Genomic DNA, 18,460 nt, shown 5'->3' with positions numbered 1-18,460 from the left:
AAATTGACCAGATCCCCCAATTTGACCTTTCGTAAAGCTAGCTCAATTAGTGATAAGCTAGTTAGCAGTAGCCCTGAGGTGGTCCATAAAACACCTTGGATACAGAGTAGTAAGGGCTTTATCAAATGTGCAGTTTGTAAAGCATGCAAACATGGTATTTATAAGACTGAATTTTCAACACCCTTCAGTAACTGGCCCACAATAATTGCTAAAAAACTGACCTGTAAGACAGACTTTGCGGTGTATGTGCTGGAGTGTCCCTGTGGCCTGCGATACGTGGGTAGTACCAGGTTGCAGGCTCACAAGAGGATACTCCAGCACATACGCGCAATTAACAATGGGGATGTCACAAATCCCGTTGCCTGTCACTTTGGAGAAAAGCATGCTAAGAATTTGGGTGAACTGAGATACTATGTGGTTGACTCCATTCCCCCATTGAGAAGAGGCGGTAACCGTGACAATATGTTAAGAAAACTGGAAACAAAGTACATTTTAAAAAGGGATACTAAGACCCAAAATGGGCTAAATTCTAGCGAAGATATTTATACATATTTATATTATCTGTCTGTAATTTTGTATAATATCTGTCAGTATCCTTTCTTTTCGATTCATACATTTACTGCCGCTGTAAATATTGATGTATTTTATTCACATTTTTGCACAACTTGGGGTTTCTTTAAGGCATTTTATTAAGGTTAGTGACACTTTTTAGACAAGCATAAGTATTTTAAATCATGGACATGGTGATTCAATTGATTGCCCACTTGGGCTTTATTTTTGTGCTATTAAATTAGTGCTACGGTATTTACAATCTTGTGCAATATACATTTTACCTTCTGCTATGGAGATACCAATGATAGGAATTTTTATTGGTTTTAATCTTTATAGCCTGTATATGTGTTTTAAATTGAGCGGATTTAAAACCATAATCAATGTTCTTAATTATTTATCTTTATATGATTATTTATAAGGATGGACATTGTTTTTCTACATCTCCTTTTCAAGCATGAGTAAAATAACTGTGAATGTCATTTGCAGGTATAGACCTGATTTTAAATTGAAGTCGACCCTGTGAGATGTAGTTTGTCAGGTTTTGCACATAATTTATAAATTATTTATGGCACTATACTCAATATTAAAGAATGTATATATTTAGTATTGAGACGACATTTAAAAAAAAAATATTAAGTATGTTTTCCATGTCCATTACAAAATGCTGCACTGTCACTTTAAAATGGTGGAAAGTACCTGGTAGCGTGTCATGTGATCAAGGTCCCATGAGGATCAAAACGCGTAATGGCGGCGGTGCTGGGCTTTCAATAAACACGCAATAGAACTGAAATATCGGGTTCGCTTCGTCTTTTTCCAGGAAACGTGTGGAGCTTAGACGAGTACGTGGAATATATATATATATGTATATATACATATATATATATATATATATATATATATATATATATATATATAAATATGCAACAGCTGTAGCCTCCCAGAGCTCCGTTTCACACGACCATGGAAAACCACACGAATCCAGCGTAATTGAAGGCACAAAGGTTTATTTAAAAGCTGAGCCTTACAAATTCCGACGCGTTTCGGGCATCCGCCCTTGCTCACAGACAGTCAGTAAGTAAAACAACCACAGTTAAATACCCGGTGCTCCACAGTTTTTTTCAAGTTACATTTTTTTCTTTCTCTTGCATTACACCATGTGATCATAGAGAGTGAGGACATACTACATTTATAGTACTTCGTAGTCTGTTTTCCAAACAATTTCTGCCAGATTCTATTTCAAACAGTACAAAATGGTTAAAATCCACATTTTGATGGTCCTTACATTCATCCTTATAAAATACATTGTGTAACCCAAATATATTGAATTGGACACTTAATACTCCAAACCAGGCAAAGTGACTACATAGGATGCTGAAATAGTCCATCTCTGTTGTACTTTGCTGAAATTAACATTAATCCAATGCAATATTCTGGATTAAACTTTACTCATGTGCAAATAAGAAATAAAGTGCAATTTGCGCTAATCTATAGAAAATATGGGTTACCAAGTTTAAGCAAATGATAAAAATCATGTATAAATATATATATATTTTTACAGTAAAATGCTGATATAATTTGTGCAAACTCTTGCCATTGTGCAGGCAATATCCTAAAAATGAACCCAAGTAATAGAATTTAGATAAGTAAGATTAGAGTTTGATTTTAAGTACCCTTATAAAGTGCCAATGCAAAATGCAAATTACGCGACTATATTTATAGTCAAACAAAGTGACAAATGCATTTTGGTGCAAATTACGCAATAATGTAAACAGTAAATGAGATGCAGCAAAAAGAAAAGGGGAAGGATCTTTAGTAATCAAACGTAATACAGCAACAACATTATTTGTGCCTAAAATGCAAGTGAGGACAGTAGTCAAAAGCCAATTTGGAATAACGGACAAATTGTGGAGAGAGACCACTGTTGAATCTTATCAGAGCAGTTGTGGGTAAGGAAACAGAAATTCACATATAGTACCCAGTGTCTATGTCCAAAAATTGAATAAGATAAAGTGCTACCCAAATTATAATTAAAATAAAGGGAAGCTTGTATGGTAACAACCATGAAGCCATAGGTGATAGGGGAAAAGGGAAATGGTAAGTAAACGAAATCCTTTTAAAAATCAACATGAAGGTGCTTGAAGGCTCGCACACCATCTAACCTGTAACAGTAAGTGAAAGTGTCTACAGGAAAACATATAAATCCTCCAGAGTGTTAAGCCCATTGGGGAATCTGCTATCTAGTTCCAAAATAAATTGAGACTCCAGTCTCCTCAGCATCCTGTCTCTATCCCCACCCCTCAGAGGCTTGTCTACTGAGGCGATGACGAAATAGTTTAGGCATTGTAGATCATTTTTGTGATTGATTTTAAAATGCCGGGCCACCGGGTATGAAGAATCGTTGTTTACGATGGCTCGCAGGTGCTGGAGGATCCTGACATGCACCGGCTGTCGTGTGCTCCCGACATATCTAAGGCCACATGTGCATGTCAGGACATAGATAGCGAAATCAGTCTTGCAAGTGAACTGACCCTTGATGTTAACTGGGTCTGGGCTAAAAGGTGTATAATACTGGGTGGTTGTTTTACCAAATTTGCACGCCCTACAGGAGGTGCAGCGTTTGAACCCAAACCGGGATTTCATCCACTCCTCTTTTTTCCTAAGTTCAGGGAAATCATGACAAATGTGTGTCCTAAGGGAAGGGCCCTTCTGAAAGGTCACAGTTGGACCGTTAGGTAATCGTGGTTTTAACACCAAATCTGTTTTCAAAACCGACCATCTCCGTGTTACAATGGACCTGATTTGTCTGGCTTGTCTACTGTAGGAAGTTATAAGTCTCGGTGCCTGGATATTATCATCAAGAACGCTCACTGACTCTTTGTTGTGGGTTGGGTCAAGCAGGGAATCACGGGTTCTATTTTTAGTTTTCTGCACTGCCAATTTCAGGACAGATTCACGATAACCCCTCTGTCTGAACCTATCCAGGGCTTCCATGGTGCAGTCTTCAAGATCTTTTTCAGTACTGCATATTCTTTTGATCCCAAGTAGCTCGCCAAAAGGGATGTTATCTACTACATGTCGTGGATGCGCACTGCTGGCGTGGAGGATACTATTGCCAGCAGTGCTTTTTCTATGTAGTTTAGTTGCCAAATGCCCATTGAGCACAAATATTTTAACATCCAGAAACTCTGCCTCACAGTTACTGATAGATTTGGTGAATTTCAGATTTTCAAGATTGGTATTTAAACTAGTAACAAAATTGTCTGCACTGTTCAAATCCCCGCGCCATAAAACAAAAAATCATCAATATAACGAATCCACAACAAAACATGTTCATCAAAAATGTACGCGTGTTGTCGCCTGAGGACCTGCTCCTCCCACCAGCCTACGTGTAAACACGCATAGCTGGGGGAAAAGCAGGCCCCCATAGCCACTCCACGCTTCTGGATATATATCTCATTCCCAAATAGAAAGAAATTATTGTTGAGACACCAGGTGGTCAACTCCATCAATGACGATAACAATTCATGGGCCTTTTACCAAGAAAAAATGTGAGCGCTTTAAGCCCAGATGTATGCTCCATGCTCATATAGAGCGATTCGATGTCCAAAGTAATCATTAACATGTCACTGCTCCATGGGATATTTTTAATTGTAGCAATGAAATCACCAGTGTCCTTAACATAAGTAGGTAGATTTTTAACCAAGTCCTGCAGGAAATAGTCAATATATTGTGTGACATGTTCTGCCACCCCCGCAATGGCCGAGATTATAGGCCGGCCAGGGACAGGTGTCACCTGCTTATGGATCTTTGGGAGTAGGTATAGCTTGGGCAATACTGGGAACTCAACATGAAGAAATTCAAATTCCTGGGAGGAGATCATGCCATCTCTCTTGCATTTGTACAACAACTTTTTTAATGCGTCCTTTGCATCATTAAAATGTTTAATATTGGTTTTAGAGTAGCATGTTGAGTCATTCAGCTGTCTCCTCGCCTCCTCAATATAAGCTATATCATTAGAACAGGCAGGAAGAAGTTGCCAGCATTGCAAGGACAAAAAATGTTTTTTAATAGGGTCGTTCAGTTGTACATAATTTCTTCTCGGTTAAATACAAGTTAACACAAATGCTTATAACACTTTATAACTTTTCAACATGCTGCACAGCAGCCACACTGCTCTACAACATAGCTTAGAGACATTGGCAAAGCCAATAGCTCTGATTAAACACAAATGCTTTGTTTCTTTCTAATGGCTACATCTTCCTGCAGATTCCTCACCTTATGATTGAATCCTAGACCAGTACTTACCTGGAAGGTGGACTGAGTGGCACAGGTTAACCAAGAAAACTGTACACATCCTTGGGCAAAGTACTCGTCACTGAGTACCTGAAAACATGAGCCAGCAGAGCTTTGGAAAAGTATGTACGATCACGTAGCTCTACAGATGTCAACAACAGGGATGCCTCTGGAAAGAACTGTGAATGGGACCATGATTCCAGTGGAATAAGCAGGAGGTTCTTTAAAGCAGAACTTGATATAAAGTATAGCCACATGGGAAACCAACTCTTGGAAGGACGACAGAGTCAGTTCTCTAGGTAGTGACACTATTGGTTTTAAAATCGTCACAGAAGAAAAGCCCACCGATAGAGGGACTGTGACCTAGCCAGTCCTCCTTCACCAATGGCACTGGGGCTGAAGCCGCTGGAGTTACCAAGTCCACATGAACAGACCATGACTTGGGAATACCCAAGAGGCTACAAAGCTGAATTGAAGAGGTAAGAAACGACAGGAAACATTGTAATTGTGCTAGTTGGCGTCTAATATATTCTCCAAGGACATCATGTGGCAGCACCTGGTGGCACTAAAGAGTCCTTTCTGTGAAAAAACTTTTTCCGTCCAGAATGAAGCCTGGAAACAGTACTCATAGAATGAGGAATTTGTGGGAAGATTTAATGTGCAGCCATTCCCTTAATAAAAATTACATTAACAGATAAGTGAATAGTAAATTTAAATATAAGAAACATCTAAAACTTTAGGTTGTAGCACTTTCGGAGCCCAAGTTAAAATGTTAAACGTCTTTATAGTTCCCTTGTACTACACACTACTATTTTACATTAACATTAAAGTTGATGGCCAGTATTAACCATACAGTTGACTTAGGTATTTTTGGAAACATTTGGCTTTCTATTGAAGAAAATGAGGGTGATTTAAGGGACACAGCTAAGGTTTTGTATGGTTTGATGTACCAGATTGCTACCATAGGATACGAGAATAAAATGTTATGTTATGTTATACTGGGATTTTATATAGCGCACGGCTACTCAAAGAGTGTCCCGGCGCTTTGTTTTGCAAGCTAACTACAACACAACAAATAAAAACAGAAAGGAAACCGCCAAAGCTCAGAGACAAAAACTAAGAGGTGAAAAGCCACGTTTTGAGCCCCTTCCTAAAAGCCAACAAGTTTGGAATACTGCGCAGGGCCATTGGCAGCTTATTCCACAATTGGGGCGCCAGTAGTCTAAAAGAACGGCCACCAATGCGTGCCCTCTTCACACGAGGCACTGCCACAAGGAACAAAGATTCAGACCTCAGTGACCTGACTGGATGGTAAAAGGTCAATCTTTTTTGAAGATATTTCGCACCGGAGGCGTGCAAGGCTTTGTGTGCCAGAGTCAGAATCTTAAAAATTATCCGCTTCCGGACAGGCAGCCAGTGCAGTGCCTCCAGAAGACCCGAGGCTCTAGCACGGCGAGATAGTCCAAAAATGGCCCGGGCTGCAGAATTCTGGACCACCTGTAACCGTTGAAGCAGATATTCCGGCAGGCCGAGATAGAGAGCGTTGGCATAATCAATTCTCGAGCCAACTATTGCCTGCACGGTGATCTTCCTGTGTTCCTGAGATAACAAAGGGAGGAACTTACGCAGCATCCGGAGCAAGCCGAAACAGGTGCCCGTGAGACCAATTACCTGTGAGCGCAGAGTGAGGCCGTTATCGATCTTGATCCCAAGGTTTTTCGCCACCTGGGAAGAACTTGCTGGTGGAAACATGTTCTCAGGCCACCACACTTTCCAGTCCGGATCCGAACTGCACCCGAAAAAGAGGACCTCAGATTTATCCGAGTTGCACTTGAGGCTATGATGTTGAAACCACTGAAATACAGCCTCAAGGCAACCCTGGATCCTACCTCCATCGAAATCCGCACCTCTCTCACAGGTGAAGAGGAGCTGGGTGTCATCAGCATAGGAAACGATCTGAGCCCCGAAAGACTCCGCCAGAGTCGCCAGAGGGGTCATAAAGATGTTGAATAGAGTAGGGCTCAGTACTGAGCCCTGGGGAACCCCGACACCCAGTGGCGACATCTCGGCGGAGCAGGCGGAGGCCCAGACCGTTTGTCGACGGCCTGCCAGGAATGATCGAAACCACTGGAGCACCGTCCCCCCGAGACCAATCTCAGAGAGTCTTGCAAGGAGGCCCTCATGGGGGACGGTGTCAAAGGCCGCCGACAGATCTAACAACACCAGCATCGCCCTGCCACCCGAGTCCAGCACCTCCTTGATTGCCTCCGAAACTTCCAGGAGGGCAGTCTCGGTGCTAAGATTGGCGCGGAAACCCGATTGAGTGGGGTGCAGTAGACCATGGGACTCCAGATAGTCGGCCAGCACCTTGTGCACATGCTTTTCAATGATCTTCGCGAAAGCAGGCAAGAGCGAAATAGGCCTGTAGTTTGCCAACACCTCCCCATCCAGACCGGGTTTTTTGAGCAGGGGGATGATCATTGCCTGCTTCCAGGACTGAGGAACCACACCCTGTACAAGAGAACAATTCAACAGAGGGTTCACATATGGATTAATAATAGCTGCCATTTTTGCCAAAAACTTGGCAGGGCAAGCGTCCCGGGGAGAACCTGATTTGAGACAAGCCATCAGATCAAGTGAAGCGGTCATAGAGAGAGGGGGAAAAGTTGACAGGGCCACACCTGCACTAGGCAGGGTGGCAGCATCATTCTCCACCCAACAGGCCGCCTCAAGTTCCTGCACAGGGAAAGAGTCTTGGATCGATTGGATCTTAGAAGTGAAAAAATCCGCGATCGCTCTGACCCAAGGGGCAGGAGGGGGGGTCTGCGTCGAAGCACTGCGTGAGGTCGTAAACTCTCGCACAATAGCAAAAAGCTCCTTACAAGAATTGGAGGCAGCTTCGATTTTACTCGCGAAATAAGCCTTCTTCGCAGAAAGGATATCACGATGGTAAACTTTCACCAAGGACCTATAAGCAAGCTTCGCTGACGGGTCGTATTTCGCGCGCCATGCTCTTTCCGCGACTTTGCATTGTCGACGTGAAGCCGCCAACACTTCCGTAAACCATGGGGCGGATGCACCTTTATCAGGTTGGCGCGAAGGCCTCAGAGGGGCAAGATCATTTAACCTTTCTGCGAGCCAGGTCTGAAAGCGCCCCACATCCTCATCAAAATTCCCCATCGGGGCATAGGGATGGTCCGCGCATGACTGTGCCAATAGTTCCGGAGTGACCCGGTGAAGACCTCTAAATCCCTGGAAGGCTGTGACCACTACAACTGTCCCATTCCATGAATAAAAGGAGCACCTACGTAGCTAACCAAAGATTTACCACCCAGAGATCAATGTCTGCAGCAATAATAATCTTTTTGTTTAAATCAGTTGTATTAACCATTTTTGTTTTTGTTGTTTTTTGTTTGCTTTGCACATCATTCAGTAAAACCGTACAGCAATAATAATCTTATGTACACCAGGTGTTGTTCTCAGTCACTCAGTGTCCGGCTGGGGAAACAGTCCAGTTAAATGAAGCTCAGAAACCAGTTAATGGACCATCTAAATGTTGACACTTTGGAAATAGCAGGTTATTTCCCATTATATACCCTACAGGTGTTTTTTGTGTGCGTCTTGGATCACTGGTAGCGGCAGAGATTTTCTGGTGGCTGGGTAACCACAGAAAGTTAACGTGGCACTCTAGCAAGGCAACTAAATATGTAAGATTGCACATGATGCTAGAATAAAGCGATACTTTTGCAAACCAATCGGGTAGTATCTAAACCGACTGAACCAGAGTTCTATAAAAAACAAAAAAAAAACAGGTTTGCAGCATTTTAATTCCATTCCAAAAACTATAACAAATTGAAAATTTCGCTCTTTATGGAGTTGTGAAATTTGTCATTCATATCTGTGCGTGAAACTGCCCCTGAATTAATGTGGTCTTCTCCACTTTCCAGGTATTAAGCTCACAGAGTTTGAGATACTAGAATTCTAAACAGTATTAAAATCATTTTATTAGTTTACGGGAACCACAAGGCATTAGCATATTACCAACTCTTAGACATTTAAATTGCTATGTAAAATATTCAAGCTCCTAGGCTTGCCTCAGTATTTTTTCTATTGATGTTAGAAAGATATGGCATTCAAGCCAGCAAAAGTGCATTTAAATCTAGCACAGTAGTGGAAGGAGGCACAGCTGTCGCACCCTGTGTACAAACACAACTCCATTATTTACGGAGAAAAATATCATCAAGAGCGGAATTACACATTTTATTTCCAAAAATAAAAAACATAGTCTAATACTTACTTTGTCCAGCTCAAGCTTCCACATTTTTATGAACCCATCGGTTGATGCAGACACCAACATTTTGGATCCTTCGAGTTCAAAACTGTAAATGCTTTTCACTCTGACAGAAAGAAAAGTACATAAACAAATGTTACATTACATTACAAAGAGTAAAAAATAGTGCTTCCTAAGCGTTTGCTAGAATATAAATAAATAATGGCAGATGATTAAAAAACAAATGCAAATCAATTATTTTGAGGATCATGAAAAGATAACTGTGACGTTAACTCTTTAGGTGATATTCAGAGCTCTGCTTCAGATGTATTAATTCAAATGAATCGATCGGTAGTTTAAGTACAAAGACTTTATTCGGTTTATAGCAAAAAAGCATCACAACAATGCAATAAAATTTGCATTTAAACAGATAACTGAAAAAAGAATTCAGATCAATAAAATATAAGGTATGACCATTAAAATAATCCATAACAGGTTATAAAATCTCTGTACAAAATTCAGTAAAAAGTTCCTAAATAAAAACTCATTCATATACTTCCAGCTAAACTGGGCTAAATTAGTACTGTACAACCACAAGACATTCAATTTTCTACACTAGCCAAAATGTTCCTTGTACTAAATAATGGCATGCTGCCCCATCCTTTAATTCAAATTGGTACCGGAATGCCTCAAAGTAATTTTACATTTTTTCTTCATTTAAGAGAAGAGGTTTCAAGTATTGCAAACTATGTGCCAGGTAAAAACTACAAAAAAGTGCTATGTGCTGAGTTGACTGTTTAGATTTATCATCGCAGGGGCCTATGAGTCAAAGGACCCCATCCTTCACTGTTTGGGAATGATGCCAGGCGGTGGATAACAAGGAAGCAAAAGTGAGTTAGGAGATATCCGTGGTAGGTATAACAAATTAACTTGATATACAACTGGCATCCATCCTGGTCCTTCCAAGGAATACACCATACCACAGTTACTTTATTTTGGTCATGCACTTCCTTCTCTCTTGGTAGGCTTTATGTACATACTCCTAAAAACCCTTTTGGAGTAGCCAATTATGTACACCGGATGTGTTGAGGGATCCCTCTCTGTCTGGCCATGCCCCCTCAAGAGGTTTTTAAACAATTCAAAGCTTTTTTGTTTTAACTTTGCTTTTCTGTTGTTGTAGTTTTATCCGGACCTCCTTCCCGTTATCTCCTAGGTAAGCGCTGAGATGCCCCTGGGTGAGTCACGCTCCATAATATAACATATGCATTAACCATGGGGTTTTATGTGCCTGGTCAAGTCCTTGACAGTCTATCATGATGGTTACAGTGAAATATGTCTCTTCTTTGGATCACACTGAACACCATAAAAGAAGTGGTTTAGTTTCGAATATATCTTGTATGAAACCAATTCCCATTTCTCTATGGATGATGGTTTTCAATGTAGAATAGGGTAAGGCTAGAAGTCTTTAGAGGAACTTATTCTCTTGTGTCTAAATTAAACAGTTATCACTGGTGGACCAAATTCCAGCACCATATGTGGCTGCTGAGACTGATTTAACATTATAAATGGTCAACAGCTCTCCAACAGGCTTGGTCCTAGCTTACAGCCACACCTAAATAAACCTTTGTTAGTCCTTGACATATTTAAAATACAAGTCCCCCCTTCATGCTTCCAGCCTCAGCTTGAAGTAAACTGTATCATTAAGTAGTTAAAATGTTTAGTATTTTGGATTTTGTTCCCTTTAAGAAAGAAGGTGTTTGTTCTTCCCCTCGTCTGGCCACAACTCCTAGTAAAGGTTTTTCCAATATTTATTTTCACGTCTTTTTAGGTTTCGCCTCGCCGAAAGCTGCGCAAGCGAAAAACTTTTGTTTACATGTATGGGGCTTCGTCCCGCCTCTCTGTCCCATTGGCTAGCTCCATAAATGGAGGCTAGCCATAGGAACAGAGATGCGTCACTCATTCCCCGAGCAGATTCGTGGGCGTTCCCGCGATTTTTACTCATCCCGTCCCCTTGCTATCGTCATGAGGCGGTGGGTGGTGTTTATTTTTTTTTTTTACAGCTTTGTTTTCCACCATTTCGGAAGTGTCCTTTGCAGGGGTGGGTTGCGCGATGTCCCGCTGTCCGTTCCTGCCCCCCTCCCGCTGTCCGTGAGCCCGTTCCCAACCCCCCCCCTCCTGCTGTCCGTGTGCCCGTCCCCCCTCCCGCTGTCCGTGTGCCCGTCCGAGTGCACAGAAACGTCAGTGAGGCAGAGCCCGGTTGTAGATGGTCAGACGCTGTTCTCAGCAGCTAGCACTGGTCTTAGATACATTCACACACCTGAAAGCACATCTTTAGAGATTATAAACTCTAAACTGAGACAAAGGAGGCCCACGCGCAGAGTGAACATTTCTATTCACACGTCATCTATGCAGCCAATCCGATGCTAGTTACGGACCATCCTTATGTATAGATTCAGTCACATTTTATGGCGCGCTAAATGTTAAAAAAACGCCCTGCTTTTAGGTGATTTCAATGAAATGAGATCATGGTTGTGACGATGAACTATTGCTACTACCTACTGAAAGACAAAACAAATAGCATCATGGGTTTCGGAGTTCGAGTGATGCTTAGAACATCGCACAATCTATTTTTTAATGACATAAGTAATTAGAAAAATATCATTTAAGCCATGCCTTTCACCCTGAACTTTTGCTCTGGCGCAGGTCCGTTGTGATGTGCTAATAAGAGTTTCACCTCTTTGTTTCTCTTTTGTTATCTACGCCGAGACTACTTGACATCAATTAAACTCGTACAACGGTGAATAAATGCATGTATGTATGGATGCATGTGTGTATGTATGTATGAATGCATGTATGTACGTATGGATGCATGTATGTATGTATGTATTTATGCATGCATGTATATGTGAGGGTGGGAGAGATTCTGTGTTTATGTGAGTGTGCGCCGGTGTATATTGTGCGTGCGTGTGTATATTGTGCGTGCGTGTGTTTCAGTGCATGCGTCCCTGCGAGTTCGCGGGGGTCAGTCTGTTTTCGGCTGTGTGTAGAAAGATGGGTAGCTGTGTTCTGTTTATTGAAGGAAAAACATACATTCGCGTAGGAACGATTAAGAAACACAAAGCCGTACACAGAAGGCAAGCTGGGTGATTGGACGTGATAACACTGCAGTTCGAGTTTGTGGGGGGCGCTGTGCTCAGTGCGGGTGGCAGAGCCGAGTGCGGGGCTGCGGGTATGGTGGGGCAGTAGGATGCACACGTGTAGCAGTAGGAGACGAGGGGCCAGGCAGCAAAGGGCGCCCTGTGTGACCTGAGCTCAGGGCGAGGGCAGCAGTCGCCCATTTGGTGCTAAAAGACAAACGGCCGGAGCCCGCCTGTGCAGGCTGGGACGAGCAGCAGCGATGGTCGCACACGAAGCCGCGGCCCCTAGGAGTCCGGGGGTGTGCTGAGAGAGGGCAGTGTTTACTCTGCGCACAGCACCAGGGGAGGTCAGATGGCTGAGCCGTCCGCCGAAGAAGAAACACACAGCTGCAGTCTCTGGGCTTGAAAACGTAGGGACGCAGCACACGCTGATGTGTAAGGCCTTCGGGCGTGGGTGCCTGCCTTGCAATTGTTATTTTACCACGGTAGGGTGAAACTTGGGATCTGCAAATCACAGTAAATCTCAGAGGCGAGGGTGTCTAGGTGCATGGAAATAACGTGCATTTATAAGGTAGGCATCTTGGCGCTGAATAACCTAACTCAATGGTACTCATTTTATGGACCTCAGATGGATGAAAGGCTGAGGGGACCCCCGGGATTTCAACCTGCGACCATGAGGTCGAACATAGGACCCTACAGTGGACGCATTAGTCCCCATAGCCACCAGACCCAGCTGTAGAACTAGATCGACAGAGAGAACGATTCTTGTCCTGTTCACGCACACAAGGGATTGGCAAAATAGGTGGAATCTTCCATAGTTAGTTGCAAATGCGAACAGGGGTGGGTCGAGCTCCCAGTAAAGAAGGTTTGGTGCCGATGGCAAACACACACATATCCCCTTCAGACCCTCAAGTTAAATGCAGTGCCTAGCCCTAGGGTGTACATGGAGCTTTCGCGAAACTTGGCACTAAGATTGAAAAAGAAAGGTCCAGGCACCAGAGAAAGCATCAACTCACCTGTTAACCATTCGGCGAACAAAGGGACTGAAGCCCCCCATTTAACTTTAGTGCACATGGTGCAGCGAAAGGAACAGCGAAAGAAGACCTCGGGATACAATTATTTATTGGCTGATAGCACCGCAATGTTTTTACTTTTTTTTTTTTTACTGCAAGGCCACCAGTGGCGTAACGAAACTTGAAGGGGTCCATGCAAAGTACATGGGCCCACCACCTATCACCTTTACAGAGCCCACCCGTCCACCCCCCGTCCCCCGCACCGGGGTTTGTTTACACCACTGAAGGTTACCCTGTAAACCGAGAACCACCACGTTTTTTTTTAAAACATATTCCAATCCCGAGGATTATTCTCGTACGTCAACAATAATGCTGCCTAATATTGTATTCTTTGTAAGATAGACATGTTAAAGTCAATAGGTATGAAATCCAAAACAACTGTATAGCAAAAATATTTCGTTTAATTTACTAACAGCAGCACACGTGATTCAACATAATAAAGTAAGGATGCGATATGATCAACTTGTGTGACTGTAAAAGAAACACTTTTGGCAAAAACAGTCTGTGCACTTGATGTAACAGTGCAATAAAATGAACATTTGATTAATGGACGTGCATTTAGAGTCATTCTGATAAAAATATTTTCTTTCACAATTCAAGATGCCAGTTATATCAATAAAAAAATGCCAGTTTATATAAACACTTTAAGAAACCTTCCACACAACACAGCATTTGCTATCCAGTACATTAAGGTGATCAACTCACAAAGTAATCGTCTAAATGTGTTTGTATATATTTTAGAAATACCATCCCCAAAATAGAAGGCACGTTGTTTATGGAGAAAAAATAATTGCAGTTTTTATAGAGGAAAGTTTGAATACCTAATTCAATATTTTAATCGACCAGAATTGTTTTTCTGTGAGAGGCGTGAGAGGTTAAAGGCAATTATAACTGTCACACACTCTAGGTGCTCTAGGTTCAACAATTCAGCAGGAGTATAACTGATTATATTATACAATTTTGTGTGTGTGAATATTCAACTGAAATGTGTTTATTCAAATGCACCTTAAGTGGTGTGCTACTGTCTTACTGCACTACCAGGAATAGGGCTAAAACAGTCCCATATTGCAGCAGGAAGCTGAAATATATACCCCTCTTGAGGAGTCCACATCCACAAAACGTTTGCCAGTGGGTCCAAAAATCCTTGCACTATGCCTTCCTCTTAATAGAAACTTTGGGCCTTATTTATGAAAACTGTTGCTCCACGCTGCCCACCGACTACTGGAAGGTGCCGAGCATCGACGGCACGGTCATCACCACGGCCACCTTCTGGTCCAACTTGTGGAAGACCTGCATCACCGACTCCACCGGCATCTCCAAATACAAGGGGGGGGCGGCTGTGTGTGTCTGTGGCTCTGTGTATGTGTGTGTGTGTCTGTGTGCCTCTGCAGGTATGTATGTGTGTGGGACTCTGTGGGTCTGTGTGTTTGTGTGTGGCATTTGCGAGAAATTAAGCTATTGGCATTGTAAATGACAGTGCCATTTATTTATCTGTTTGGAAAACCAACACATAAATAAAAATGTTGTCATTTACAATGCCAATAGCTCAAACCTTTTCAAAGGCGAAACCGTTGCATTGTAAATGCTTGTTCTTCTTTGTGATCAGTAAAGCAACTTATCAAGCTTTGCAAGCTTTTCAGACTTGGGGCCAAAGGGGCTGCATTGTGTGCTTATAGCAGTATGGTTATTTGGCGATGGCCGGTTCCAGGGGTATCCGCACCAACAGACTGTAATTTCTAGTCTACCCAGTTTAAATATAGGGAGAAGAGAAAAGGTGTCAGAAAAGGTGTCAGGACACACCCCTGCCTGACACCCCCCCCCCCAATCTATATTAAATTATGGCATTCGTTCTCCCTTTTGTCTGAAATGTTCTTTTGAGGTTAAATTCAATATCATTTCCCGGATGCGAGGATTCGACTGTTCTCTCTTCTGTTTTATTAACTAGATGTCATTAACATTATTGTGATTCAGGCAATACCATTCCAAAAAGAAAATTACATTTCCCATGAACCATAGGTAAACAGTCCATCCAATCCACAGCCAGCATCACCCTTCAAGTTCCTCAGCAGCGCTCCTTCTCCTTCTCCTTCTTTCATCTCTGCTACAGCAGTCTTAGGTTAAGTGCTTCTCTCTTTGTAGTGCCTTGTAAGTTGAGTGCACAATCTCACTGTGGGTTCTATGTAGAATCCCTCTTGATATTGATTCTATGGCAGGACCGGAGGCTTCTGATTATGCTTTCTCATTTCTTTACTGCAAAACACAGCAGCCAATGAAAGTAAAAATATAGTATTGAAACACTACAATACCCATGAGGCTTTGAACCACGCCTCCATCATTATAACCAATCACAGGTCACATAAGCATACAAAGTAGAGAGACACTAATCTGGCCTCCTCTTTCTTTGCTGCTCCGCAGTCCAGATAAGTGCCTCTCTACTCTTATGCTTATACTGACCTTGTATTTATTCTCACATGATTATATTTTTGCAGGATTGCTCAAGTGCTGATTTTCTATAGCCCTCCCGCGCACTGCTTTCGCCCGTTCCTGCATTTGGTGCCCGATCGAAGCGCGGCTTTCCCCGGCCCGCTCTGGTGATTACTTTTAGCTTCAGCGCGTGTTGCGCTTCAGGTTTTCCCCCGTTCTGTCCCGTGTGTCTGCCTGCAGCCGCGGCTGCTTCCTAGCGCGTTCCGCGCTGGTGAGCGACTTGGCCCCCACCTCTGGGAGTGAGACGCACGCCGAGGCCTTCGCGGGCTTCCAGCGTGTGTCTCTGGGGCTCGCGCGCATCTCAGTACGCGCGCAGCCCCGCTTACAGTGCCACAGAGACGCTTTGCCCCCGGCTGAAGTGGGTCTGGATACGCAGTTGGCCAGGAGCCGGTGAGGCCGTTTCCAACCATAAAAGGCAGCGTTTTACTTTCCATAATTCTGTCGAGGGAAGTAATTATTAACCCCTGCACTCCCTGAGATTGGGGAGTTTGTACAATTTTTGGAGGCCTTTTCTTGCTTGCTAAGGCCCTACTACCTCCATTAGTCCTAGATTGGACTTTATATCACTACAGTGACTTTTGAATTAGTATTACTGGCTCCTGCGCCTGGCACATTCTCCCAACCGATGCCCGTGTGGGCTGGATAATCGAGCTTAACTCTGGGGATTGGAGTGGAATTGTACTATTCCAGTTTTGATGATGGCAGAACTTGATTTCTGCGGAGAGGACATCATTGTGTGTAATGCACAGGGCGATGAGGAATATTACGAAGAAGAGTCCATGGAGGACCTTATTGATAGAAAACTTGACGCTAAACTGGACAAGGCCCTTTCCTCAGCCCTGCTTCCCCTGTCCAAGAAACTGACTTGCTAGTCCCTGATAAGCCCAAGCCCCTTTCTAGTTCTGACCAGGGTAAGTCCCTTCCCCCCCTCCAAAGAAGGGTCCAGTGGACCCATCCTGGCCTCATGTTCATTCCTACTCTAAATTGTGTAAATCTAAAGAGGCCCTCGCAGACGCAGAGCCCGACCCGTCCCGGTCCCAGCCCTTCCCCATCACGATAGTAGATACCACGACTGACACTGACACGGATACTGATTCCTCGCAGGCCTCCAAGCACCGTAAGCGCACCAAGAAGCGCAAGCATGCCTCTTCCCCGGTCACTCCTTCTCCCTTCCCCTTTGACCCCTTGGACATTGTCCATCCCAGATCCTCTGATTGGGTTCCGCCCCCGGCTGTGGCAGATTATTTAGAATCTCATCAGCGCAAAGCCTTTGACAAGGAAGTTAGGGCCCGCCTGAAGTCAGAGTGCCCTTGAGCAGATCTTGCCCACAAAGTGGCCATGACCCCTTACATGGACACCTCCATGACAACCTTCCTGAAGAAATATAAGAAGGACCCCAAGAAGGGGATTGATCGCGCGCTTAGGGCGTGCCAGGACAAGGTCCTTGACCTTTCGGTCCCCTTGGCGAAAATACTGGAATTGGCCCTCCAAGCTCAAGAAACTGGCGACGCCATCCACCCCGAGTTTCTGGCTGGCTGGGCGCAGCGAGCTATCTGCATGCTTGGGAACGCTAATTGCGCCCTTGCTTCTGAGAGAAGGAAGTCTGTCTTACTCCGTATTGATCCACAGTTGGTGGAGTTGGCCTCTTCGGAGCCAGGGCCTCTGGCCGAAGGGCAGTTGTTTGGTGACAAATTTGTAAAAGACAGTGCGAAATTTGTTAGCACTTTTGCGTCACTTGACAAGTCGCAGGCATCTCTGAAGAGAGTTTTACATCAGGTCTCTGGAAGGGCCGGGCGTGGCAGGGGACGTTCGACCGGCCGCTTCTCTAATAACAGTCCCCAGAGAGGATACGCCCTCAACGTGGCAGAGAAGGATACACCCAGGAGCCCGACGAGGCGGGGTTCTACCCGTCCAGATCCCGTGGATTCAGAGGCCGCTATAATCGAGGGGGCAACAGAGGCTACAAGAACTTTGATAATCAGTCCTCTGGTAAGTCCGGTGAGTCCTGTTATGCCTCTGGGGGGCAAACAGACATTTTGTAAGGAATTGGGAGACCCTCACGTCAGACGTTTGGATCCTTCAAACGGTTCAGGGGTATTACATAGAGATGACCGAATGTCCTCGTCAAACCTTCCTCCCTCAACCTCTCCTTTTTTCCCCATCTAGAGCAGAGTTTTATAGAATCAGAGCTAGAAGAGTTGCTAACCAAGCAAGTCATTGCTGCGGGACCCTTCATTCCAGGAGGTTTTTGCAGCAACGTCTTTTTGGTCAAGAAAAAGGGTGGCGGTCAGCGCCTGGTTCTAAATTTGAGAGATTACAATCCCTTTGTAGTGTATCGTCACTTCAAGATGGAGGGTATTCACCTCTTGCGAGATCTCCTGCTGGAGAAGGACTGGATGGTCCGCCTGGATTTAAAAGATGCTTACCTCACGGTCCCCATTTGCCCCTCACATCAAAAATTCTTACAGTTTCCTTGGAAAGGGCGATGGTACCGGTATCGTTCACTCCCCTTCAGCCTCTCCTCAGCACCATGGGTGTTCACCAAACTCCTCAAACCGGTGGTCTCTCGCCTTCGAGAGATGGGGGTGCGCCTCTTTGTTTACCTCGACGACATGTTTATTCTGGCGCAGGATCGAAATCTCCTACTCACT

At 43.9% G+C, this 18,460-nt stretch overlaps 1 protein-coding gene across 3 annotated transcripts in view; it reads right to left on the bottom strand.

Annotated features, from left to right (window-relative positions):
- PAK1IP1 (PAK1 interacting protein 1) overlaps window positions 1-18,460 on the bottom strand; it is a 210,541-nt gene that overhangs the window by 45,186 nt on the left and 146,895 nt on the right. For all 3 annotated transcript variants that reach the window (XM_078688087.1, XM_078688088.1, XM_078688089.1), the window contains exon 8: window positions 9,143-9,242. In XM_078688087.1, the coding sequence (XP_078544213.1) occupies window positions 9,143-9,242 (100 nt within the window). The remainder of the gene's footprint in view (window positions 1-9,142; window positions 9,243-18,460) is intronic.

The sequence above is a fragment of the Lissotriton helveticus genome, chromosome 4_1 (genome assembly GCF_964261635.1).
Source record: "Lissotriton helveticus chromosome 4_1, aLisHel1.1, whole genome shotgun sequence".
Taxonomy (NCBI): Eukaryota; Metazoa; Chordata; class Amphibia; order Caudata; family Salamandridae; genus Lissotriton; species Lissotriton helveticus.
Note: the sequence above shows the minus strand (reverse complement) of the source record. Positions and strands in the feature narration are given on the sequence as shown.